Below are 26,235 nucleotides of genomic sequence, written 5' to 3'. Positions count from 1 at the left end.
CTCTGCTTGTGGCCATGTTTTGTGCCTCAGGAGGACGTCATGTAGTTTTTGCCAGGAGGGTTTGTGGCACAAGAACTAGGTTTTGGTTGGGCTTTAGAGCCACTCTGGACCATGCCCCTCTTGGCTGGACGTAGGGTGTCTGGTCCACAGCGGGTTCTCAGATGAAGAAACCATCTCTGCTGTGACATTCTCAGAGTTCCAACCTGAAAAGCCAATAAGGCCAGGAGAGGCTGGAGGTTGTGTGTGTCACCCTGGCTGTCCTGCCCAGGTTGTGGTCATTTAAGTCCAGTGACTCAGGGCATCATGGACAGTTTTGGAACTATGATTTGCCTCTGGCCAGTGTCTGGGGTCTATCCTGGCCCTCTAGGCTATAGCAGCCCCTGACTCCTGCAGTTGCGTGTGGTGCCTGTAATGTACCTGTCTTATCTTTCCACCCCCGCCCCCCTCCTTGATGCCTGTAATGTTTCTGTCTCACCCCCACCTCCCACTCCCACTCTGTGGTGCCTGTAATGTGTCTGTCTCAGCAGTGCGCGGAGCCTTTAAGCTCATTTCCTCTCTCTCAGGTAAAGGGCTGTACCTGTCATTTCACAGTGTCACTCGTGTGCTGACTCTAGCTACACCTGTTGTTTCCAGTGTTGTTATTGGCCATCTGACTGATGCTCTGGGGACTCGCATCAGGGGCAGCTGACATGCTGTTCCCTTGTTATGAGCAATGTCTCTCATGGGTCCGTGTTTTCCTGTGTTTTCATATGGTCTAGTCTAAGCTCCTATTATGAAATCACCGCCAGAAATCTCAAAGTCATTACCATTCCCCCTCTCCCCGTCTTTTAGATCATCTCCTTCCTTCCCTCCTCCCCTGTGGATGTGTGTCTCTCTGTTTCTGTGTGGTTCTATGCCCCTGTGTGTGTGTGTGTGTGTGTGTGTGCGCGCGCGCGCACGTGTGTCTTTCTCTCTGTGTGTCTTTCTCTCTGTCTCATCTTTCTCCGTGTCTGGTGTAAATGTTTGTCCCATTTACAGTTTATCTCGCCACTTTGTTGCCTTTCCCTTTTTGAGTGTGTGAACTGTGTCAGGCACACATATTTTGAAAGTTTGACTTGCTTGGTGACACACGTGCCAGACATTTCCCTTCTCCACGAAGAACGCCACATATGAGTTCCATTTCTCAATCCCAGAACTGCTGATGTTTCTGCCAGGCAACTTTTTGCTGGGGACTGTCTGCTCTAGAGGGTGATTGGCTGCATCCCATCTTCGCCACTAGATGTCAGTAGCATTCCCAGTTGTGGCAGCCGAAGTGTCTATAGACAGCCCTTGTTGACTGTGGTGGAGGACCAGCACTGTGAGCAGAGTGGGTAGGGGTGGTGAATTGTGGCGGCCCTGTCTCCACTCCTGTGCGGGAAGAGCACCACGGCTTTTTCATCTTCTTTCCTGGTGGTTCCGACACCGGCCAAGTGAGGCCATCTGGAATCAAGGCGTGCTTCACTGCTTCACCTGGGCCCTCACCAGCCAGCTCCACAGCCCGTCCCTTGTTCAGTGACTGTCTTTTGAATATGAACAGTGAGACTTGGAAAGAACGTCCCTGAGCCTGTGAACTCATAGCTGAGCAGGAACAGCAGCTGCCAGTCAAAGAAACAGTGACACTGGAAATGCAGCGTTGTCTCTGGGAAGCACGTTTAGGGTTCATCGTGAGAAGTTGTTTTATTGTTTGCTGGGACGTGAGGTAACATCTCGTGGCTGTGCTTCCTGCCCAGCTCTTGTCCTTTTCTTTCAAAAGTATTTATATCTCCAGAAGCCAGCACCTTCAGTTCCTAGTTAGGATTTATAGTTATTTACCTTTGATTTGGAAATAGTATGCTTCCTGTGCTATTAGTTTATCAATTGTAGACATCAGGCCCTGAGTCCCTGAGCTGATGGATGAGGACATTCGCTGTTCCCACACTCCGGCCCTCTTTACAATCACCCAGCTTCAGGTACAGTGCACACAGCAGGCCTGGTTGGAAAGTCGAAGGGTGCCCAGGAACGGGGCTGCCCTCACAGGGGAGTGGCTTGGAAGCAGCTTGTGAAGTTGCTTATCCCGAGCTGCGGTGTGGATCTGACCTTATCAGCAGGCCAAGGAGTTTGAGACCTGAGCTGTGTGTGTGGGTTGGGGGCTATCCAGTCCTGGGGCTGCCCCCTGGAGGAGCATAGGCAACAGATCTTACGGCACTGTGCAAACTTTGAGCACTCATGTGGACACCATTGCCCAGAGGAACTGTGGCCAGGAGCTGGGGCCTGAGCCCCCTGGTGCATAGTGACTACAGACTCTTAATGTAATCTTTAAAACGAGTGCAGTATAATCTAAATGATTTTGTATGCCAGGAGCTGCGGTAGAGAAAAGGCTTTTGGTAGACAGCAACACTGAGGTGAAAGGTTGGTGATCAAAGATCTTAAAACGCCCAGGCACACAGGCCATAGCACCATCGAGGAGAGAGAGAGAAGACGCAGAGATGAGCAAGATGGGAATTTCAGAACTGAAGAGCAGCAAAGGAAAAATCTTCACAAGATGTGCGCTGTGGCTGTGTGGATGCTGATGAGTCGGTGAGCCTGAAGATGAGTCAGCGGAGCGAGTGCCTCCTGAGCTGCAGGAGCTGATTGGTGGTCGCAGGCTGGGCTCTGCTGCTGACCAGCGGGACAGTGCCAAAGTTCGGCACCCATGTCAGCACCCAGTTCCAGGAGATAGGAGAGCGCCTGGTGCAGGAAACACCTCTGAAGATACCAGAACAGGAAACCCCGGGCAAGAGGCTGGGAGTTCAGCGAAAGCCCTGAGATAAGTGGGACGTAACCTCAGCCAGACACTGGATCACTGAACTGAAAGGAAAGAAAAAGAATCAAGAGCAGACGTAGAAAAGTGGCTCCTTGCCCACAGAGAGATGGAAACGTGGATGGTTGTGTTCCTGTTAGAAGCCATGAGGGCCCATGTGGAAAAACAAAAGGTTTTGGAAGCCAGAATTCTGTACTCATCAAGAGTCACCTGAAGCTCAGGTAGTACCTTCCCCAGTGAGCTGGGGGAAGGAAATTCAGAGCAGAGTGACATTAGCTACAAGTTTCCCTAGATAGAAGGAAACATGGAAGATGGGGTGAGGAACAGTGGAAATGAGGGCTGAGTGGGCTTTGTGGGAGGTTGAGGCAGAAGTTACATTGTATTCTGTGAGGTCTTTAGGGTGGTTAGATACAGTAGGGTGAGGCGGAAGTTACATTGTATCCTGTGAGGTCTTTAAGGTGTTTAGATACAATAGGATAAGACAGTGTAATGTCAGGAGCCTGGGTCTCCATGAGAGCACCTGTATTCCATCCTTTAGAGGGAACGATGCCAGAGAGTTTTCCTTTAATTCATTTACTTACTTACTTGAGAAAGAGTCTCACTGTGTTACCCACACTGACCTCAAACTGGTGGTGTCCCCCTACCCTCCCCGTCAACCTCCCGATTTCTGGGTTGCAAGCATGTGCCACCACTCTGGGAGAATTTATATTTAAAACCTTAAGAGAAACCATTAACACTGAGATACCACATCAATTACAATTAATTTTGTTATAACGAAAATATCAGACAGACACAGGGAGGAAAGGCTTGTTGTGACTCACAGTGTCAGGACCACAGTGTGTCCTGTCAGAAAGGCAGGGTGGGGTGCATGGAGGTGGAAGCATTTAATCCAGACTCTCACTTGGGAGAACAGGAGGTAGAAGGAGCCGGCCATATTGTGGGTGGATATAATCTGCAAAGGTCGCTCCCAGTGACCCATTTGTAACAACCAGGCCCCACCCAGTAAAGGTCCATATGCCTTCAAGATCACTCTGAACATGAGCCTGTAGGGGACATTCCAGATTCAAACTGTCACAGCTTAAACCCTGTAGGTGCTGGGAACTGAACCCCAGTCTTCTGTAAGAACAGCCAATGCTCTTAACCACTGAGCCATCTCTCTAGTCCCTATGGCTCAGGGTTTTTTTTTTTTAAATTTTTATTTTAATTCTTACAAAATGTGTGTCTAAGTTGCTTTCTAGCAGCTGATTCCCAGAGAAACAAGAATCGTTCACACGGCACTGTTTGTGCCACCTCCATGGACAGTCAGCAGACTGGCAGCTAGCCACGTGTTCCCAGTGAGTGGACGGATGGACGGACGGACGGACGGATGGACAGATGGATGGACGGATGGACAGATGGATGGACGGACTGATGGGCTGTAGTGCATCAGTGTAATAGGACATGACTCAACCATGATAGGCAGGGACTGTCGATATATGTGTTTCCGTGTGGTCAGTGGAGTGAGTGAGAAGGCCACTCTCAAGGGCTGCGTGCTGTGTGATTGTGTTTGCGTGGCACGCAAGAAAATCAGCCTAGTTATGGAGAAGCAGGCAGTGGCTGCTTGAACCAGCCAAGAGAGGGATGGGGCAGATCACGTGCTTCTGCACAGAGGTTAAAAAATAGTTATGCAAGCCAGTCGATATTACATGTTAATTAAAACCACGCACATTGTGGCTTATTAAATACCTTAAACTATACTTCTTGAGTAAATGTCATTTCCTGATAATATGGTCTCCTGGGATTTTAATGCCACAACTAATTTTCATCTCAGGAAATTACTTGTTTATGATCTAAGAACACGTAGCTGCCTCCAGAGTCTTTGCTCTCTTGCGGAAGCTTTTTTGAGGGGGTCTGGAGAGTAGGGCTGGGCAGCCATACCGGGGGGGTCACTGATGGGAGTGAGTGAGCATTGTTGCTCTTGGATTAACTACAGGTGAAGCAGGTGGAGTCGGGAACCATCCAGTTCCAGTTCTCGCTGAGCTCGGACACCCCCACAGAGCGTGCCGATGGCCCCAAGGCAGAGCGGCGGTCCTCCAGGAAGACGCCTGCGTTCCCTTCAGGTGAGTTGCAGAGAGCTGCCTGTGGTCTGCAGCTTGATTCCCTCTCTCCCCAGCCCTGTTGGGTAATTGCTGCAGCCTGTGCTAGGGAATCAATTAGTTGGCTTCCCGGAAAATGATGATGTGGGATTGGACGATGTGATAATGTGTGGTCCAGCTGTTTGTCACCCAGCCTTCAGCCACAAATGGTTCAGTTACATAGCAGCTCCCCAAGCAAGCATGTATGTGTTGGTGAAGGGTGATTTCATCAAGGGCATGTCACAGGGGCATCCTGCGAACACGGGGCCTGGAAGACCAGCTGGAAGTGCTGGCAGCCAGCCCTGGCTGCATGTTCGTGTTGTCATGTCGTCCGTCTGTGTGCATTGACCACTGTTGACTTCCCGTGCGTGGTTTGGGGATGTTCCTCCAGGAAAGGGGTCATAATGGGATGCAAGCGGCAATGGCCCCTAGCAGACGTTCAGTCCTTGCCCTGTGAGTGACAGGTCCACAGGTGTGTGTGGGTTGAAGAACCATTACTATCATTGAGCTTGAATGACCTAGCATCTTCTGTGTGGCCTGGTGCTGTGTTCATTGCCTTTTGCTTTAGGCCTGAGCCTGTGCTGAAGCCAGGATGGAAGAAGAAAAGCATGCATGGCAAGATGTATACGTGGGTGTTGCATTGTGGCCTGGGTTTCTGGAGAAGATCTGCCTCCTGCTGACTGAGGGCTGTAAGGGTCTTGCTCTTCTGATCCAGATGGATGGATGGGGAATGACCCGCTTGCGAATCCATGAGTAGTGCTCCCCTTCTCTAGCTGTACTCCCTTGATTCAGCTGTGCTCCCTTCCTCATGCTATGTTCCCTTCCTCCCACTGCTCTTTTCCTTCCACTGTGCTTCCATCCTCCTGATGTGCTCCTCTCGTCCTGCCGTGCTCCCCTCTTCCCACCATGCTCCTCTCCTCCTGCCATGCTCCCCTCTGATGTGCTCCTCTCCTCCTGCCATGCTCCCCTCCTCCCACTGTGCTCTCATTCTGCTGTGCTCTCCCTCCTACTGTGCTCCCCTCTTCCCACTGTGCCCCTCCCATTGTACTTCTACTCCTTCTGTGCTCCCATCCTGTTGTGTTCCCCTTCCACTGTGCTCTCCCTCTCACTGTGCTCCCCTCCTTATGTGCTCTCCTCTTCCCACTGTGCTCCCTCTCATTGTACTCCCCTATTCCTGGTGTGCTCCTATCCTGTTGTCCTCCCCTCCCCTGTTGTGCTCCTGTCCTGCTGTGCTCTCTCTCCCACTGTGCTCCCCTCTTCCCACTATGCTCCTTCCCATTGTACTTCCCTACTCCTGCTGTGCTCCCATCCTGTTGTGCTCTCCTCCTGCTGTGCTCCCAGGATCCCTCTGGCTGCCCAACAGCAGGGGATGCCAATTGGCCATGGAGGACGTGCTGTCCCTTCCTAGCCCCCCCCTTTCTACCCAGTCTCTGATAATCTGGACAGTTTTGTCTGGTTTTCTATCCTGATTTGGTGCCTGAGCTCTGGCATAGGGTACTCTCTGTCTGTTGAGGTTCTGGTTTGTGGAGCCAGGTCCTGTTGAATATAATTTTCTCACTGGTAGGTGAGTGACCCACTGACACCTCAATGTGCAGACCTCCGTTTTACTGGCCATTGGGATTTTCTGAAATGCCTGGTCGCAGGCACCAGAACCTCGCCATTTGGTGACCAGCCATGTCGAAGGTGTCCTCTCTGCAGAGCAGTTGAAGCTCCTAGTTTGAATTCTGTGCTCAGGAGACCGTTCAGGGTTGTTCACGGAGTGTATACATTAATGAACCATCTTATGTAAGTGGGATCTGCTGTGCAGCATCTCCTGTACTTGGCGTGCTGCCAAAAAGTCCGCCAGAGCCTTCGGGGTGGTGGGCGGCAGGCGTGCACTTTCTGTCGGAGTCTCTCCAGAATAAATCCCCATTTTCTGGGGAATATAGCCTTACAGACTGTAATGTTCCTCCTTGGTCAGTTCTCTCAAGTTTGTCTCTTAGCTACAGAACGGCTGCACAGGGTGGGACGTGGCGTTCCAAGTGTGTCTGCATCGAGTCATCTTGGGGTCAGGGCAATGTTTGTGTCCATCTCTGCTCTAAGGATACCCAAGTGTTTTCTCTTGTTGTTTGGAAATATGAAGCACTATGGTCAGTGGTAGTCACCACCTGCGTGCAGCCAGAGGCGTTCAGGGCTCACCCTATCCCTGTAGCCTCGTTCCCACTGCGTCTCCTAACCTGCATAGCTCTGCCTTCTGCCTTGTGTGGGGACTTGGCCTGACAAGCGCTGCCTGGGCTGGGGACACGGGAGTCTCTCTTGTGGGGGTTGAGAATTTGTGAGGTTAATGGGTGCTCTAACGCTCTGAGGACAGTTTGATCATTTGGGTCTTGCTCTTCAGCTGTGTTGGGTGGGGCCTGATCAGGTTGGTCTGACTTCCCCCAGAGGACCAGATCCCTCATAACTCTGACTGTGCTCCCCAAATAAGACTTGAGGTGGCTGTCCAACCTCATGGGCCCACATCTTCCTGATGGTCTTCATTGCCTGCCCTGTCTGTTGTCTGTCAGCTTCCTGGTGGGACCTGCACTGGAGACTGGGAGGAGCCTCTGCCTGCCTGAGCTATGTCCCTTGGACACTGTCTTCCTTGGTGTCCTGCACTCTTGGCTCTGTTTTAACAAGTCCATCCTCCACACTGACCGTGTTTGCTCTCTCTCTGACCTGCAAATTTCTGGACAGTTGACATTTGGTGACCACTCAGAACCTCTGTTTTTGTTGCCTGTTGCTCGGGGGTCTTAAGTCATCCTCCCCTCCCTCCATCCTCTCCCGTCCTTCGTCCTTCCTACTCCTCTCCTCTTCTATCTTGCCCTGCCCTCTTCCCCTGTACCCCACCCCACCTCTCTTCTTCAGGTGAGTGGGGGGATAGTCTCCCTACTGGAAGGAGAAGTTGGCCCTTCCCCTCTCTGGCTCCCTCCCCTGCTGTTGTTCCAGGGACTGTGCAGCCATTCCCTGCACCCTCCCTTCTGCTGAGCGGAGTCTTAGCTGGTGATTTCTGCCTGGAGTGTAATGTACCCACACACTGTGTTTATTTATTTATTTTTTTGGATATGTGCTACTTTCTAAGTCTAAAAAAAAGTCCAGCAAAGGGCAGCCGAGGAAGTTTGGAAGACACGAAGCCTAAGTATTCTTGGTTCGCAGACTCACCCTAAAGTTACAGGTCCAAGAACAGTGTGGCGTCTGTGGGGAGATGGACTTGGTTGTGCAGGTAGGAGGCCTGGGCTGCTTCTTGCTGCTGCAACAACGTGGCGAACCCTTGGTGACTTGGAAGTCACACATGTGCGGTGGGTCTCACAGGCTGAGGTTGGGCTCACCAGGGCGGCATGCCTTCCACAGGCTCCATGAAGAATCCATTGTCTTTCCTTTCCACGACATCTAGTGATGCTTGACCCCTCCTCCCTCCTTCCTGCATCCTGGCAGTGAACAGCATCTAAAGTGATGCCTCAGGGTTTGTGGACCAACGTCTGCTGCCCCTCACTCTTCTGTGGATTAGGACGTGGCTGTCTTAGGGGAAACAGTTAGTCATCCTGCTGACCACAGGGAGTCAGGACACAGCAGCCAGTAGATGGCGCTGGCACACTTGTGTGTACAGAAAATGTAAATTCAGTCCTAGCTTCATGTCACTCAACTAAATGTTGCAAAACATCACACACACACACACACATACACACACACACACACACACAGATGGATTAAAAACAAAGCTTTAGAAACCTAGGAAAGTGGAGACAGTTACTGTGACTTAACAGGCTAGAAGTGATGTCGCTGGCACACAGAGCCCAAGTCTCTAATGGCTGCCGCAGCAGACAGGGTCACTTGTCACCCTCACGATGCTGGCAGAATGGCCCTGGCTGTTCTTCGATGTTTTTTTCTAAGAGCCGATTTCTCTGTTTAACAGCCCTGGCTATCCTGGAACCTGCTTTGTAGACCAGGATGGCCTTGAACTCATAGAGATTCGCCTGCCTCTTCCTCCCGAGTGTTGGGATTAAAGGTGTGCACCACCACTACCTGGCTGTTCTCGAGTATAGTTTTTGTTTCATTTTGGATTTTGTTTTCATTTTTAATTATGTGTCTATGTATATGTCTGTGTGTGGGTGTGTGCACTTGAGTTCGGTGCCAGTAGTAGCCAGAACAAGCTGTCATTGCCTCCTGGAGATGGAGTTACAGGCAGTTGGGGGGCACTCGCTGTGGGTGGTGGGAGCTAACCTAGGTCCTCTGCAAGAGCAATACATGCTCTTAACGGCTGAGCCATCTCTCTGGCTCCTGCCCCCAGATTTATGTTGTGTTTGTGGAGCTGGGAATATAGCTTAGTGGTTGAGCATGTGTGAGGTTCTGACATGGATTCTCAGCATGAATGAATGAATGAACGAATGAATGAGGTGGCATTTGGGGATGGGGGTGTCAGGTCTGTAGCTGTGTCATTCTGGGCTGTATTAGTCCCTCGAGACAGGGTCTCCCGCTAGCTCTGGAGATGGGCCAGCCAGTAAGGCCCAGTACTCCTGTCTCCGTCCTCTGCAGTACCAGGTTGCAGGCACTCAACCATGCCTGGCTTTTTGCAGGCGTGCTGGGGATTTGAACTCAGACCTTCATGCTGGCACTTACCCAGTGAGTCATCTCCCCAGACCCATGAATTTAAAAAAACAAAACAAAACACCCTCTCTTCCCCAGCCAGGGAATGGATAAATAAACGTATTTATCTGCCAGGTGAATGAAAGAAAGAAAGAGAGGGCATCTCGTAGGCTTGTGTGATGGAAAGCTCGGAGGTAGTGCTGCATTGGGGTGGTGGGACCCCAGGACCCGCATGTTTCTGCCCCCATCTGCCCCCACCCTTTCCCCTGTTTTCTCTCTCCTCCTTTCAGCTCTGTTTTCTGCAGAACTGGCTTCTTGCCAGAAGTTTCTCCCTGCCCTGGGTTCAGGCACACCAGGATAATCCTTGGATTTAGGAATCCCAACAGAGTGAGCTATGTCAGTCACTTGGCTCCAGGAGGGTTTTGAGGTAGCGTCCTGCTGTGTTACCCACCACTGGGTCAAGCCTGGAGGCTGGGGTGGGGTGGGGCTGGGGAGACTGGAGACTGGGCCTGGGGTCACACACCCACTCTGGGTACGTGGTGAGGGGTGCCAAGCAGCTCTCCACAGTAAAGTCCAGAGAGAACAATCGGAAGGCATTGGTCACCATAGGAACTCCCGTCAGTATAGTTCTGTCTGGCTTCCCTATCTGTGGGGGCCACAGGGCGCCTCGGCCTGTCCCCTTCTCTGGCTGCTGCTAGTAGCTAAGCAAATGAAAGAAAGCCTCCCTGGCTCCAGGAGCACAGAATCCAGTGGCCAGGGGTCGGGCCTCAGCAGCTCCTGTGCGGATGTGGCTGACTGGAGGAACCGTGGGGGTGGGGGTGGGGGTGGGGTGGAGGGGCGTGGGGGGCAGAGCCTGCTTACCAGGTTCCCCCCTCTCCAGTACCTGCTCAGCTCAGCAGCATTCTGTTCTCCAGAGCGAGCCTGCTGTGTGTGTGTGTGGGGGGGAAATTTCCTCTGGGACACTGAGCAGTTTGAGTTCTGAAGAAGCGGAACCATCGTGCACACACTCTGAGGTCTTTAAAACAGATTCACTGTCTGCAGAGAGACGTCTGCTTTGGTTTCTGTAGACATCAGGAGCAGCTCCATAGCACAGTACTATAGTGGCGAGATGGGTGTTTCAGTGACTGTGTGGCTGAGGCCCGGTTTGTCTGGCTTATTTAATTTGGATTTATGGCTGCACTCACGGCCTGTTCATACAGTCATTCCACCCTGCTCCTGGCTTAGAAGTCATTGCCTCCCAAGACCCCAATATCAGAGACTTAAAAATACTCAGTAGCGTCTAACTTGTGAGAGGAACTTTGCAGACCTCGGTGTTGTACCAGCTAACACAGCTCCTCTGGAAGTCTTAATGGCATGTGACTGTCACTTTAAGTGAGGTATTCGGGCTCTCCCGAATAGGTCGTCCCTTTTATTTTTCCCATAAAGTTGACAGAGACAGAGGTCTGTTCATCCCTGATGACGGGAGAGCAAGCCTCGAGCCACTAGAGGGCGCTCAGGCTGCACTTTTGACAGAGTAGAGTTTCCTTGACCCATATTTTGCTTTTGAGTGTTCTGGTGGCGATGGCAGTTTGGATTGTTTGCTCAGTAGATCTGAAAACAGTCCTGTAGCAGGGGTTATCGAAAACACACACTGCCCTGTCTCCAGGATACATGTGGCTAGGTCCTGCCAGCTGCCACTGTGCCGCAGCTCTCTGCACAGGTAGCAGTGTCCTTGTGTCTGTGGAGCCTGGCCCCCCATGGAAGTGGGGGTGGCCACAGCAGTAGGATCTCCCCTAGGTACAAGGCTGTGGAGCGTGTGGGATGTCAGGGAACTGAGCTAAGCCGGCCCTTCAGGCCTCTGGACAGGCCTCATTCCATGAGGGCTGTGGTCTGAGTTCACTCAGGTGGAGGCCCTTGCCTGCCCCACCATCAGGTTCTTCCCTTTGCTCTTAGTTTCCCATTCCCCTCCCCTGTGATCAAAGCCTCAGGAAGGATGGCTTACCAGCAGATCCGCGAGGAATAAAGGCCTTTCAGATGGGTTTGCCTTGTGAATCCCTAACACCCGGAGCCCATTAGTACTGATTCATCTTTTGTCCCCACTGTCTGATGACAGGGAGCCGCTTTTGCCACCTTCCTTTACGTCTAATGATGATTTCATTAAGGCCCATGCTCTTTCCTCCCCACCCTCTCTGCGATGGGCCACGCTGCCCCTCTCTCTGCCTTCACCCTATTCCAGCTGTTGCTGGTTGCTAGGCACCCGCCTCCTGCCACTCTCTCTGCCTTCACCCTATTCCAGCTGTTGCTGGTTGCTAGGCACCCGCCTCCTGCCACTCTCTCTGCCTTCACCCTATTCCAGCTGTTGCTGGTTGCTAGGCACCCGCCTCCTGCCACTCTCTCTTCTTGCTCCACATTCAGGGCTTTTGCTCTCCTGTCTTGTGGTTGACCACAGGTGACCACGGGCATCCAGCTGGCCGAGTGCTTTCCTCTGCTCCCATCCCTCCACCTCTCACCCCTCCACCCCTCACCCCTCACCCTTCCATCCCTCCACCTCTCACCCCTCCATCCCTCCACCTCTCACCCCTCCATCCCTCCACCTCTCACCCCTCCACCCCTCACCCCTCCACCCCTCCACCCCTCACCTCTCCACCCCCCACCCCTCACCCCTCCACCCCTCACCTCTCCACCCCCCACCCCTCACCCCTCCACCCCTCCACCCCTCCACCCCTCCACCCCTCCACCCCTCCACCCCTCCACCCCTCCACCCCTCACCCCTCCACCCCTCCACCCCTCACCCCTCCACCCCTCCACCCCTCACCCCTCCACCCCTCACCCCTCCACCCCTCACCCCTCCACACCTCCATCCCTCCACCCCTCCACCCCTCCACCCCTCACCCCTCCACCCCTCACCCCTCCACCCCTCACCCCTCCACCCCTCCACCCCTCACCCCTCCACACCTCCACACCTCCATCCCTCCACCCCTCCACCCCTCCACCCCTCACCCCTCCACACCTCCATCCCTCCACCCCTCCACCCCTCACCCCTCCACACCTCCATCCCTCCACTCCTCCACCCCTCACCCCTCCACCCCTCCACCCCTCACCCCTCCACACCTCCATCCCTCCACCCCTCCACCCCTCATCCCACATGCCTGCTGCTTCCCAGTCCCTGGGGTGCAGCCCTCTCAGGAAGGGAGCTTATGCTTGGGGATGGAGGGCCCAAGCTGCCTTGTACACAACCCCCCCCCCCACCCCCTGCCAAGGCCATCGTCAGGAAGATGCCATGGTAACCTCATCCATCTTTCCAGAAAGAGCACACCCAGTGCCTGCTTCTGCAGGTTTCTGCTGTACTGAGGGCCTCCAGTGCCACCAGGTCTGGGACAGTGGTGCAGGGTGTTGCCTGCCCTGCATTAGCTACTCTCTTATCCTGGCATCTTTCTGTGACCCTGGGTTAAGAACAAACTCATGAGTCAGAGGGATAGGGAAGTAGAGGCAGGAAAGGATGCTGCCTGTCCTATCTGTTCGCTGAGACGTGGGTGGCTCCCAAAGACAAATGACCATTCAGTGGCTCCCTCGGTGATGCGGTGGGTGTCAGGTCCCACTCTCCCAAGCCCCTGTGCGTTAACAAGGTGACAGTAGAAGTTTGAGGGTTGCTGGGGGGGTCACTGCCTTGTGCCTCGGTCCCCATCTTTGTCCGCCCTTCGGTGGGGCACCGACAGAGATGAAAGCCCAGCAAACGCTCACTCTTAGGGAGACTAGCGAGCTGTGCTAATGGACATGGGTGCAGAGTGTGTTCTGTTGTGATTGTAATCTCGTGCGGAGTGACAGTGGCCAGCCTTCATGGTCTGGCCAGGGCTGGAGGGGGCAGCTCAGTGTGTCCCAGGAAAGTCTTGCCCTATGGCCGCACTAGCATGCCCTGGAGAGCAGCCCTCTCCCTAGTGTGCCCAGAAGGCAAAGGCCACACAAGCCTTGGGACTTTGAGGGACTCAAAGGGACCTGTGATAGCTCAGATTGGGGTCAGAGCGTAGCCCCCTGCCTGACCTTCAGGGCCCCCTGCGTAGTCAGGTGAAGGACACGTGGGCCTTTGAGGCCAAACCAGCAAACTGGGGTGGACGCGGATGTCTGGCTGGCAGCAGTTCTTGGCACGAGGAGACTGCCTGAGAGCAGGCGTGTGCCAGGAGCAGTTAGACGGTGCTCAGGCAGGACACAGCCTACTGTGGCTGGGAGCCTGTTTCCTTGTCTCTGGCAATTGGCCAGCAGCCTCTGTTGGCATCTTGGGACCCGCTGACTTAGTCTCTTTCCTCCAGACACTGAGATTGTGTGCCCCTGAGCTGTGCTGGCCACATGGCTTCCCAGACCCCTTTGACCCAAGAGAAGCCATGGTCTCCATGCTCCCCTTAATGGCCAGGCCACTTCTTAAACCCAGAGGCTCAGGCCCAGGCATAGCTAAATGCTGTCTCCAGTCCCAGAGATGGAGTCCAGCATTCAAAGCCACCTTCTGGGGAGAAACGGCAGCAGCCAGTAGTTACTGGCTGCCGGTGGAACTCTCTGTGTAGGCCTGTGCTGATTGCTGCCATTAGTGCAGCCCAAAGGGCCTTCTAGCTGTGGCAGGGCCACCATGGTAGATCTGATGAGTAGCACCTAGCTATAATTAAAGCCTTATCCAGCCCGTGGTAACGTGGGAACTGAGACTAGCCGATGGGCGCAGTGGTGGGGTAAGTGCCTTGCAGCAGGCCAGCCAGCCACACGTGGTTGCTCCCCTGCCTCTCCCCTCAGGAGGTGGGATCAGTAGATAGGATAGAGTTGTGCCGTGTGTCTGGTCACTGGCTCTTCTCACTGTAAACGCACCTAGCTGACCTCACATGTTCAACACACCAGCTATCCCTTTGCCTTAGGAGCTCCTATTGTATATGAGCTTGCTTGTGTTGGTTCGGGGCCATGTGGTGCGCTCCTGGCATTCTGCAGGCAGACATGGGCACAGAGACATATTGTCTTGGGGTTCAGTGTGTTGCCCTGGGGTTCCTGCCCAGTTGTTGCCGTAGCAGAAGTGGGACTTCAGTCAGTCACACCCTTCCTGTGGGGCCATGGTGTGCCCTGGGTAGGGATGAGGTGCCAAGAGGGAAAGATTGGAAAGTGAGCATCTCTTGGTCTGGATGGATTTCTTCCCAACCTGTACTTCTCTTGGGGTGTGGGTTGGGCCTTAGCAGCCTGGGTTCACAGCAGGTATCCTAAGAGGCCTGCCAGAGCCTTTTAAAGGCTGTTTTAGCTCTGTCAGAAGGTAAAATTGCATGGTAAGTCACAATATAAAGAATTACCTGAGGAAGCATACCATACAATACCCAAATTTGAGCCTGTGGGGGAGAAGCCATAATGGGCCCCGCTGGTGTCGCCTCCAGACCGCGAGCTTTCCCTCGCCCAGAGGATGCACACAGGCCCGTGCCTAAGTGCTGACTTTCTCTCAGCTAAGGATAATGGAGCCATCTCCTGCAATTTTCCCTCTTTATAAAATCGGTCTGTAGAGTTTTCCAAGTCCCCATTTAGGGTGGAACAAAGTAGAGCTTTCCTGTTTCATCCTTGGGCTCTTTTAGGGGAAGAGAGCTGCAGAAGATGGTCTGGGGACCTGGGCCAGTGGTGGCCAGCTGGGTGACAGCACCCACGTTTGCTTCCAGAGAGCTGAGATTGTCCTGGGGAGACAACCAGCTGGGCTTGTCTTCTGGCTCCCCCAGAGCAAAGCAGCTGGTGTCTCAGATCACAGGCTCTGGGTTGCTGGGAACCCTGTTTTTGACATTTGAGGAGAGGGTGGGTAGGTAGGTGGACGCTTCCCAGGTGGCAGCTGACCCATGAGCTGTTCTGGCCATTTGGGTCTCCTGAGGCAGAAGTCCTTTTGGGTTGGTCCCCACTTCCATTCCTGAAATTCCTTGCCATCTTGTTCCCATCAGTGAGATCTCACAAGACTTCCCCCAGACCCTCACGAAGCCTGGGACAAGCTGTGGCATCTCCTAAGGGACCCTCTGGAAAGCAGCAGAAGAGGCTAGGTCTTGTGTGCTCCGGAGCCTATGTTGTTTAAGCAGTTTGTCCTGTGTCTCTTCTTCAGTAGCAAGTGTGCTGACCTTATTTTTGTTTTGCTGCTACCCAGAATGCAGCAGGAGGTTGTTGGGCATTCTCCATGCAGGTGGAGCAGGGGCAGAGACACGGCTGTTTTGCCCTCTGCTGTGGGGACCCCAGGGTACCTAGGGAAGTGTAAGCCATTCATGTTGGCTGTGGGCCATGTGAGGAAGAGAGCTGTGTGAATGCCTGGCATCTCTTGTCAGCCCCATGAGGGTTGGACAAGGCCCTGGGGAGAGGGCAGGATATTTTTTGGTTTCCTAGAAGTGGCAGTGTCCCATCAATGGGGACTGCAGTGGTCCAGGGAAGACATGGACATGAAGCTGTGGTCTCAGGACAACAGTCAGGCCGCTCCACAGGGAAATGCAAGGTTTGTTATAGCTGCACCCTCATCTCTGGGGGCAGGCAGAGGTGGCGCTCCCTGTCAGGTGGGACAGCCCCGCTTATTGACAGGAAGTTGTGAGCGTGGAGGAGAAGGCCAGTGGTGACCCGTGTGCACTGGCTGTGAGGTCTGCATAGACCAACCTCAGCCTCACCCCTGGCTTGACTGTTGTGCTGCTTCAGGGCAGTGGCCCCAGTGGAGGAGGATGTCACTCTGCAGAGGGCCTCTTGGGCCACTGGACACTGCATTGGCCTCTGAAGGGTCACAGCTGTTGTCGTTGCTCTGGGGAACCTATTGGAGGGCTGGCCTTGACCTCTGGGCAGACTTCCCTAAGGCACACCTGCATTGTGAATGGGGACAGCCTGGGCATGGGCTGTGTTCAGGAGGTGATGTTGAGAACACCAGGGAGCCCACAGCCATGGCACCACTAACTCAGGCTTACATCGGAGCTGGGCACTCCCAAGGCAGCGGTGTGGGTGGCAGAAAGCTTCCAGTGGGGGAGTGGTGGGTGTATCAGAGAGCTTGAGTGTCCAGGAGCTATGGTCCTGTCCCGCTCGGCCCACACTTAGCAAGGCTGCCTGCTGCAGAGGGAAGGAAGTAGGCAGAGTGGGCGTGAGGAGGCGCTTGGCTTCCAGTCTCCAGGCTCAGAGGAGCTGTGCTGGCCACAGTTTATGCAAACAGCCAGTTATACGCGAGTTAGAGACACACAGTGGGCCCAGCTTGACCGGCATTCTGGGCTCTGGGTCCTGCAGATGCTCATGACCCCTGTGCTCCCCTCACCCCAGGCACACCAGCACCGTCAGACCAGGATCTTGCTGCAATCCAGGACTCTCCTGTGGGACCAGGGGTAAGTCCAGGCTTGGTGGTGGTGGTGGTGGGGGTCAGGTGGTTTAGAGCTGAAGAAATGATTCATCTAGATGCCGGGGCTGGGGTGTCTTTGGTCCCCTCTGCCCTGTACTGCAGCCTGCCTCAACGAGCTGACTTCCAGGTCCAGCTGCCGTTCTGGTGGCTTCCTGCCCAGTTAGTGATCCTGGACCTCGCCATCCACACTTAAAAATGCCACATCCTCCCAGTGGTGAGGCTTGTTGGATCAGTGCCATTGACTGCCCAAGACACTGGAGTGTGTGTCCGTCACCCTTCCCAGAGTGTCATAGACACCAGACAGCAGCTGGCCTATGGGCCAAGCACTCAGTGTTGGCAGGTTTTGGACCACAGCTGGCAGAGGCTGGACATCTGTACAGCCAACTGCCAGAATTCACCTCCATAGCCTAGAACTTACTGTGCAAAAAGAACGGTTCTTCCTGGCTGGGTCATTGGCAGCTGAACAGTCTGGGGACTCATGTCCCCTGGCTGGGTCATTGGCAGCTAAGCAGGCTGGGGACTCATGTCCCCTGGCCCTGGGTGGCTTTGGCTGCATGGGTTTTACTATCATCCTGAAAATCAAACTTTAGGGAAGCAAAATCCAAGGTGCAGTCCACGCCGCTTCCTGCCTCCTGCTGGCCTAGTAGTCAGAAGTGGGCTGAGGACCCTAAAGACCCTTCCCATGATGTAGGGCTACTGCCTGGCACACACTGCTCCTACCCTTATCATACTGCTGAATCCTCCTCTGGGCTAGCTGTCCTTGCTGGCAGCTTTCATCCCTCAGAAGTGTGCCCTGGCAATGGAGTTCACACTCCAGTGCAGCCCGAAGCCTCACCCACCCCACCATTTGATATTAGCGTTCATTTCCTGCTTGTGATCATAAACTTTGTAGATGACTGAGTGCACCGAGCTTATGCGTAATACTCGTAGCAGCTGGCTGTAGAGGCCATTGTTACCTTACAGAGGTGAGGAGACTGGGCAGATCGTGGACTTCCTGCTGTCCATCTAGTGTGGTCACTGCCTTGGTGGGGAGACTCGGTGAACAGGAAGTTGGACAGAGCTTTGGAGGTGTTCAGTGCAAGGACAGGAGCAAATCCAGAGGGATGCTAGCATCAATCCTGCAGCAGGAGCTCCCTCCTCACCCACTTTCCCACTGGGACTGTCCTCATTCAAACTATGATGCGTGAGAGATCATACCACCAGGCCCCCTTATAATTATGAATTAAGGGCATTTGGAGGACTCTGGATTTCAGAGCTCCGCTGGCCCGGAGAGTGCTGGCATTACTCCTGGTGGTGATGCTTAGGAGTCGCCTTCCTCTCCCACAGGGTCTGCATGGGCACGCGTGTGCTCCTGTATGTCTTCCTCTCCTACAGGGTCTGCGCAGGCATGCGTGTGCTCCTGTGTGTCTTCCTCTCCCACAGGGTCTGCCTGGGCACGTGTGTGCTCCTGTGTGTCTTCCTCTCCCACAGGGTCTGCCCGGGCACGCGTGTGCTCCTGTGTGTCTTCCTCTCCCACAGGGTCTGCGCAGGCACGTGTGTGCTCCTGTGTGTCTTCCTCTCCCACGGGGTCCGCGCGGGCACGCATGTGCTGGGGGCTCCGTGCATTGACTGGTATACTCGGAGCATTTCACCCAAGAACTCTTGTCTTGCAGCTGTCGCTCTCCCAGCTGGCGGCCTCCCCACAGTCTCTGACTCCACACAGCTCTTCCAAGATCCCTCCTCAGGCCCTGGACAGCCCTCAGTCCCCTCAGGGTCCCCAGCTCCAGGCAGTAAGTATACCCATCCTGTCCTGCTTCCCTCTCCCACACAAGCTCGTCACCTCCTGATGGGAAGGAAGTCTGATGGTTGCTTGGTTGCGTGCCAAGGCCTTGGGGTGTTCTTTGTGATGTGGGCTGTGGGATTGGAGTGGTAGGTGGTACCTGACTTTCCACCTTAGACCTTTGCCATCATTCTGGGACCAAACAGGAATGTGGTGTCTTGCCAAACCGCTTGGCATTTGGTGTTCAGATATCAGGTGTCTCTGTGACATTGGCCTGCTCATGACATTTGTGGTTTCTTCCTCGATGCTTTGTAACTCACAGATGATGTTGCTGTATAAAATGTAGAATGACTGGTTAGCCTTGACTTAAAGATAAAAAACAAAATTTTAAAAAATGGATTTTTTTTTAATTTTTAGTTTGGCCCAAGTATTGCATGGGACAGATGCTAAAATCAGTCATTGTTTACCTGAGGTTAAAAACCCCCTGTATTGATAGTTGCTAAGCTGATGACCTCCCAGAAGTCATTGGGGCAGTAAACCCTTGGGCCTGAGCTCCTCTGGGGCCTCACTGCACAGCTGAGCCCTGCTTTTGTTCTGCAGGAATCCGTGTTAGAGGGCAGGGTCTCCCACCTGGAAGCTGACCTGAGCCAGACGTCCCTGGTTCTGGGGACCCCTGCCGTCATTGATCATCTCCAGGAACTTCCCTTCACTCCTTTGCATGCCCCCATTGTTGTGGGGGCCCAGAGCAGGAGGTAATTCTCGGTGGGGAGGCCTTGGACCTCTGGTTTTGATGAGCAGGCTCTCGTGGAGAGGTGTGCATGGCACCGCCTGGGATTTGGACTGAGGGGTTTTTCTACTTCAGCTCTAGAAGCCAGCTCTCGAGAGCTGCAATGGCGCTCCTGCAGTCATCCGGCTTCCCTGAGATCCTTGATGCCAGGCAGCAGCCGGTGGAAGCCGTCAACCCCACTGACCCCGTGAGATTCAACCCTCAGAAGGAAGAGTCAGACTGTCTTCGAGGGAATGAGATAGTGCTGCAGTTTCTGGCCTTCAGCAGGTAGTTTCCAGGTGCCCATCTATAGTGCTCCCTGGCTTCCTCCTGCCGACGATCTGACTCTCAGCATGGTCCGTGTTCAGGCTTTGCCCGCTGGGACAGGTCCATCTATGTTCTGAGTTAATTGATGCATGTAGTAATTGTGTGCGTTTATGGGGTAGTTTGTAGTCTGATATGGCTATATGGTGTATAATGACTGTCTTAGGGTTTCTATTGCTGTGAAGAGACACCATGACCACAGAGACTCTTATAACGGAAGACATTTAGCGGGGTGACTTACAGTTCAGAGGTTCAGTCCATTGTCATCATGATGGGAAGCTTGGTGGCATGCAAGCAGACAACAGTACTGGAGAGGCAGATGAGAGTTCTTACATCTTGACCTTGCAGGCAGCAGGAAGTGGTCTGAGACACTGGGCGTGACTTGAGCATATATGAGATCTCAGAGTCCACCCCACAGTGACACACTTCCTCCAACAAGGTCATACTTCCTAATACTGCCATTCCTGTGAGCTTATGGGGGCCATTTCATTCAGATCACCATAACTGAACCAGTAATCAGTTACATTCATCTTAAACATTGGTGTTTTTCTCATCCTGACTCCAGACTGACTGTCTGTTTTTACCACTTTGTGCCGTCTTCTGGGCTAATTTAAACCTGCCCCATGCATGCCCAGCTCTCAGACTCCAGTGTTGCCCACAGCAGCTCCTCCAGCCAGGAGGTCATGGCACCTGGAATAGCCACCATCCTGTCCTCCGAGAGGACAAAGCTGCTCTTGGCAGTAACTGAGGAACCTGTCCTGTCCCTGGGCATGTCCCACGCTGGGATGTCTGATTATTCCCTGTTGTTGTGTTTAGAGCGGCTCAGGACTGCCCAGGAGCACCATGGCCACAGACGGTGTATTTCACCTTCCAGTTTTACCGTTTCCCTCCTGAGACTACGCCACGCCTGCAGCTGGTAAAGCTGGATGGGACAGGCAAGAGCAGCTCCAGCTCCGTGTCCCACGTCCTCGTCCCCATTAATAAAGACGGCTCCTTTGATGTTGGTAAGTGGTGGATGCAAGAATGCCTTGCTAGACTTTATGTGGGGCTGTGATTTTTATAATTACTTTTCTTTTTATTTGTGTGTCTGTCTGCATGTGGGTCTGTGTGTGTGTGTCTGTGTCTGTGTGCCTGAGTGTGTCTGTGTGTGTGTCTATGTGTCTGTGTGTCTGTATATATGTGTGTGTCTGTCTTTGTATGTGTGCCCGTGTGTGTGTCTCTGTGTGTCTGCTGTATGTCTGTGTATGTGTCTGTATGTATGTGTGTGTCTATGTGTCTGTGTCTATATGTCTGTGTAAGTGTGTCTGTGTGTGTGTCCGTGTGCATGTCTGTCTGTGTGTGTACCTGCGTGTGTCTATATGTCTGTGTATGTGTCTGTGTCTCTGTGTGTGTCTGTGTAAATATGTCTGTGTGTGTGCATGTATGTGTGTGTCCGTCTGTGTAAGTGTGTCTGTGTATGTCTCTGTGTGTGTCTGTTTGTGTGAGTGTGTCCATGTGTGTGCATGTGTGTGTGTCTGTGTGTGTCTGTCTGTATGTCTGTGTGTGTTGCTGTGTGCATGTGTGTGTGTGTGTCTGTGTATAATTGTAATTAAAGACTAACAGCTGGAGTCCCCTTGCTGTAGTGGGTGGTGCTCTCACTTGTCGACTGTGCTCTCTGTAGTGAGGCTGGTTCTTTCCTTCCTGTGAGCTTCTGTGACAGTCTAGACTCACTTTCTGTCTTGTGGCAGTGGCTCCCATATGCTCTCTGCTCCCTCCTTTTCTGGGCCCTGGGGGTGAGGTCAGGTGTGGGCTTAGATGCCCGTCTCTGGTTTTTACAGGAGCTTTTGTGGTTGTGATGTGACACCTTTGCAGCACTGGCCTCCTTTCTTGACAGCGCTGTGGTCGCTGTGTGTGCCCACTGGGCGCGGGCTCTCTCAGTGGGACTGTGGTCACTGTGTGTGCCCACTGGGCACGGGCTCTCTCAATGGCGCTGTGGTCACTGTGTGTGCCCACTGGGCACGGGCTCTCTCAGTGGCGCTGTGGTCACTGTGTGTGCCCACTGGGCGCGGGCTCTCTCAATGGCGCTGTGGTCACTGTGTGTGCCCACTGGGTGCGGGCTCTCTCAGTGGGACTGTGGTCGCTGTGTGTGCCCACTGTGTGTGCCCACTGGGCGCGGGCTCTCTCAGTGGCACTGTGGTCGCTGTGTGTGCCCACTGTGTGTGCCCACTGGGCGCGGGCTCTCTCAGTGGGACTGTGGTCGCTGTGTGTGCCCACTGGGCGCGGGCTCTCTCAGTGGGACTGTGGTCGCTGTGTGTGCCCACTGGGCACGGGCTCTCTCATGGCGCTGTGGTCGCTGTGTGTGCCCACTGGGCGCGGGCTCTCTCAATGGCGCTGTGGTCACTGTGTGTGCCCACTGGGCGCGGGCTCTCTCAATGGCGCAGTGGTCACTGTGTGTGCCCACTGGGCGTGGGCTCTCTCAGTGGGACTGTGGTCACTGTGTGTGCCCACTGGGCATGGGCTCTCTCAATGGCGCTGTGGTCGCTGTGTGTGCCCACTGGGCACGGGCTCTCTCAATGGCGCAGTGGTCACTGTGTGTGCCCACTGGGCGTGGGCTCTCTCAGTGGGACTGTGGTCACTGTGTGTGCCCACTGGGCATGGGCTCTCTCAATGGCGCTGTGGTCGCTGTGTGTGCCCACTGGGCGCGGGCTCTCTCAATGGCGCAGTGGTCACTGTGTGTGCCCACTGGGCGTGGGCTCTCTCAGTGGGACTGTGGTCACTGTGTGTGCCCACTGGGCATGGGCTCTCTCAATGGCGCTGTGGTCGCTGTGTGTGCCCACTGGGCGCGGGCTCTCTCAGTGGGACTGTGGTCGCTGTGTGTGCCCACTGGGCGCGGGCTCTCTCAGTGGGACTGTGGTCGCTGTGTGTGCGCACTGGGCATGGGCTCTCTCAGTGGTGCTGTGGTCACTGACTGTGCCCACTGCATGTGGCTGAGTGTTTCTCTGGAGAGGACGCCTCTGCTTGACAAGCAAATGCTCCCATGATCTGTGCATCTCACCACCTGTCAGACATGGCTCACTTGGGACAGGCAGGATAAACAGTGGCGTGGTGTTTTGGTGTCCTCCGAGTGGCAGTGGCTTACTGCTCCAGGTCTCATTATACACTGATGGATTTAAATCACACAGGCCAGAAAGATATCTGATGCATTTTCCCGTTAGTGCAGGAGTCAATCTCATGAGACCACAGTAGGGCCTGAACTGCTGCCGTCCCTTGATGTGGGCATTGATGGGGGAACTGCACTCAAATTCCAAACCCAGGACAGACAGACGTGGCTCGGGTACAGGAGGGCGAGAGTCATGGGGGATCATGCACGAGGGAAATGACTTGAGTCTGAGAGGCATTCACACACGCAGCACGAGTGGGGGAAGAAATGTTGCCAGGCTAACGGGGAAAGGGCAAGCCCTGTGGCACAGGAGAGTCCCGCACACCTCTCCGGCAGAAACACATCCATGAGGATGGCTGGACATGCAGCCTGAGAAGAAGGTTCTCAGAACTCGCAGAGAACGAGAACAACGCACAGTGGCAGTGCATGTGGAGGTGCTGCGGCTTCTGTCAGAGGTGTGTGCTCACGTGAGAGTTACTACGTCAGGTTGTATGCCATTCTCTGCCATGCTTTCTCCTTTCCCAAACTTTCTGAACTGATTAGAAAGATCAGAACACACTCCTAGCAATGAGTCTGTGCAGAAATCAGACTGGAAGTGGCTAATTTTAAACAGAACAACCGACAACGCCTCGTGTTGGGAGGAACGTAACAGGAAGGTGGACGAGAATGCCTCCAGAACAGAGCAGGAGGGCTCTGCTTGGTGGTCACCCTGGGGATCACAGGCACAAGAGCCAGAGTTCCCAGTTTCCTTCCAAGGTCAGAATTAATGGTGCCAGGCAGTATAGAAAAAACATTTCTTTCATGTTCATTTATAACAAAGCAGTTCTGGGAACGTGCAGCTTGAGAACCAGCTGTGTCCCTGGCTTCTGCCTCTGCAGTGCTGTGGTAGGGTCAGCTGTAACAGCAGGCTGGTCCCTGTGGTAGGGTCAGCTGTAATAGCAGGCTGGCCCCCTGTGGTCAAACACAGGCTTTCTGCTGGTCTGAGCCCTCCTGGACTCCAGCCTCTGCTGTTCCTGCATCAGGCCTGGATGGAGGAGGGTGGAACATCCCTGTCCTCCCCCCATTGGATGGGCTGCCCCCTTTCTGAAGACCAGAGTAGAGAAGCCAAAGAAGTCACTCCACATGGAGGTCCAAGGCCAGGGAAGGATGTCTTTGGAGACGCTTCCTCGGCACTGTTGGTTCAAACTCTTTGGCCTTGACTCTTAAGTTAGTAGCCAGCCTGGAGTGTGGTGTGTTTCAGACCCTCTGAGAGGAGGCAACTGGCACTAAGATCGCCGTATCCAGCAAAGTTGCATGCTGTGGGACAATATTCTTACACACTGTAAAGATTTGTCACTCGTATTGGGTTAATAAAACGCTGATTCATCCATACAATTATGTTCTTATGTATCAGCTTAAAAATAAACTTATTTGAAACAAGCCCTGTATCACGGTGCGCTTTAAAAACCAGACACAATGTTTTCAGAAGCTTTAATCACGGTGGGACGGTTGGAACTGCCCAGATGCTCTCCCAGAGATAAAGCATTAAGATACAAAGCATCAGTATCACAGGACACGAGGGAGCAAAGTGCAGAGGCAGCCTTACTTCTGCGGGTTATGGCTGTTTCTTGTTTCCTATTTAATTAATCATCAGGATTTTCTTCATCCTTTCCTTTTTCTCCTCTCTGTCCTTTTGTTAAATGTGTGTGTGTGTGTGTGTGTGTGTGTGTGTGTACACGTACATGTGTGTCACTGTGTATTATGTGCACCATGTGCATGCAGTGCCCATGGAGGCCAGAAGAGGGCACCTTGGAACCATGTAGGTGCTGGGGACCAAACTGGGTCTTAACTTCTGAACCATCTTTTCAGCCCCTCTTTTTGCTAATTTTGATCATCAATTTGCCAATTTTCTCTCCTCACTTAACTCATTTTTCTTAAATCTTCTGGTTTTATAGATAAATATTACGCAGGGCTATGATTTTTTCTCTGATGGTTGTAATGTGTCTCATTCACTTTCACTCTGACAAGTTGGCTTTCATTGTTTTTCTAGAAAACCTCCACCTACTTCCTAAAGGATCTCATGTAGCCTAGGCTAGCCTTGAACTCACTTTGTAGCCCAGGTTGGCCTTGAACTCCTGATCCTGCTGTTTCCACCTCCCCAGTGCTGGGGTGACAGGTGTGTGCCACTAAGTTAGGCTTTCTGGGGAACCTTTCTGTGTTCCCTTTAACATAACTACTTAGGATTAAGTTGTGAATTTGTTTGTATTAAATATTTATTAACGATTTTTAGTTTATGGTGTGATATTCAGAGATCGGAGTGGAATCATTTCTACTTTATGGGCTGTACTCAGGTTTTCTTTGTGGCTGAGTATAGCCACGTTTTCCCGGTGCTCTGAACGAGCTCGCATTCTGTTCTTAGGGTTCACTGCTTGGCGTTCTCTACGGCTGCCTGTGGGGTATTTAGACCCTGGGGTACTGGATCCTCCCTCTCTTGTGGGCTGCTAGATCTGCCCTTGAACAGAAAGGGGTACATGCCATTGTCACACTTCCTCTGTCCCCGCCCCCGTGTGCACCTGTGTTTCTGCCTTATTTGGTGCCTAGGTATTCGCAGCTTTGGGGGTTCATCCTGAACTTTGGATGTCTTCTAGATTGAATGAGTCTTGTCCTGTCCGTGGCAGGAGGCATTTATGAATCGTGAAGTAGTGGCCGGGTTGAATCAGGAAATACACTAGTGTCCGAAGTGTCCACCAAGACTTGGGCCTGTGCGTGGGGCTGGGTGAGGAGGCCACAAGGATGTTACCCAGAAAGGGCACAGATAGTAAGTGGCGAGGGCTGCACACTTTGGGAGGACAGTACCCCTGTCTGTGGGCCCTCTGTCAGTGTGGCATCATAGCTTCTGAGCCCTCAGGATGACACAGGGCTCTCAAAGGGTCTTCTGTAGGAGTTCCAGGCATGGCAGCCAAAGAGCTGTTGGTCTTGGCTGGTTGGGAGCGCAGTGGGCTGTGCCCACAGTGTGAAGAGATGGCCAACTTGTTATGACTGGCCAGCAGGTGCCAGAATAAACAGCCCCTGGCCTGCTGCTCTGACTCCTGCCCAGTGGCAAATCCTCCACCTTAGTGCCACACAGACATAGGTCCTGTGTGTCCTGTTTCCTCATGGTCCTTGTGCACAGCCTGGCATCTGGCATGGCACAGGGTTTGCTGAGAGAGGACTTGGTGGTAGCATCGAAGGGGCCTGGCAGCTGGTGGATAGCATGTGATGGAGCAGGAGAGCCAGCCGGGTGGTGTTGGGAGAACACCACCTGGGAACATGAGGGTCCAGCCTGGGACATGCTGGACTCAGGGTGTTTGTCCCAGGACCAGGAGAAGCTGAGGTAGTGTGTGGCGGACTTGTGCCTCTCATGTCTCTGGGGCTGGCACTGCTCCCAGCACTGC

General features: G+C 53.5%; 1 protein-coding gene across 8 annotated transcripts in view; it reads left to right on the top strand.

Annotated features, from left to right (window-relative positions):
• Positions 1–26,235, top strand: part of Nphp4 (nephrocystin 4) — an 83,428-nt gene that overhangs the window by 36,786 nt on the left and 20,407 nt on the right. For all 8 annotated transcript variants that reach the window (XR_005974325.1, XR_005974327.1, XM_041651439.1 and 5 more), the window contains 6 exons: positions 4,770–4,896; positions 16,759–16,820; positions 18,487–18,603; positions 19,194–19,345; positions 19,456–19,647; positions 20,500–20,687. Coding sequence is in view for 6 of the 8 variants with exons in the window: in XM_041651439.1 (XP_041507373.1) it covers positions 4,770–4,896; positions 16,759–16,820; positions 18,487–18,603; positions 19,194–19,345; positions 19,456–19,647; positions 20,500–20,687 (838 nt within the window). In the remaining 2 variants the exon portion in view is untranslated. The remainder of the gene's footprint in view (positions 1–4,769; positions 4,897–16,758; positions 16,821–18,486; positions 18,604–19,193; positions 19,346–19,455; positions 19,648–20,499; positions 20,688–26,235) is intronic.

This window comes from Microtus oregoni, unplaced genomic scaffold (assembly GCF_018167655.1).
Source record: "Microtus oregoni isolate MIOR12 unplaced genomic scaffold, Mior012 000005F_ref0000423, whole genome shotgun sequence".
In the NCBI taxonomy this organism is placed as follows: domain Eukaryota; kingdom Metazoa; phylum Chordata; class Mammalia; order Rodentia; family Cricetidae; genus Microtus; species Microtus oregoni.
The sequence above is the reverse complement of the archived record's forward strand: the minus strand, read 5'-3'. Positions and strand labels throughout refer to the sequence as shown.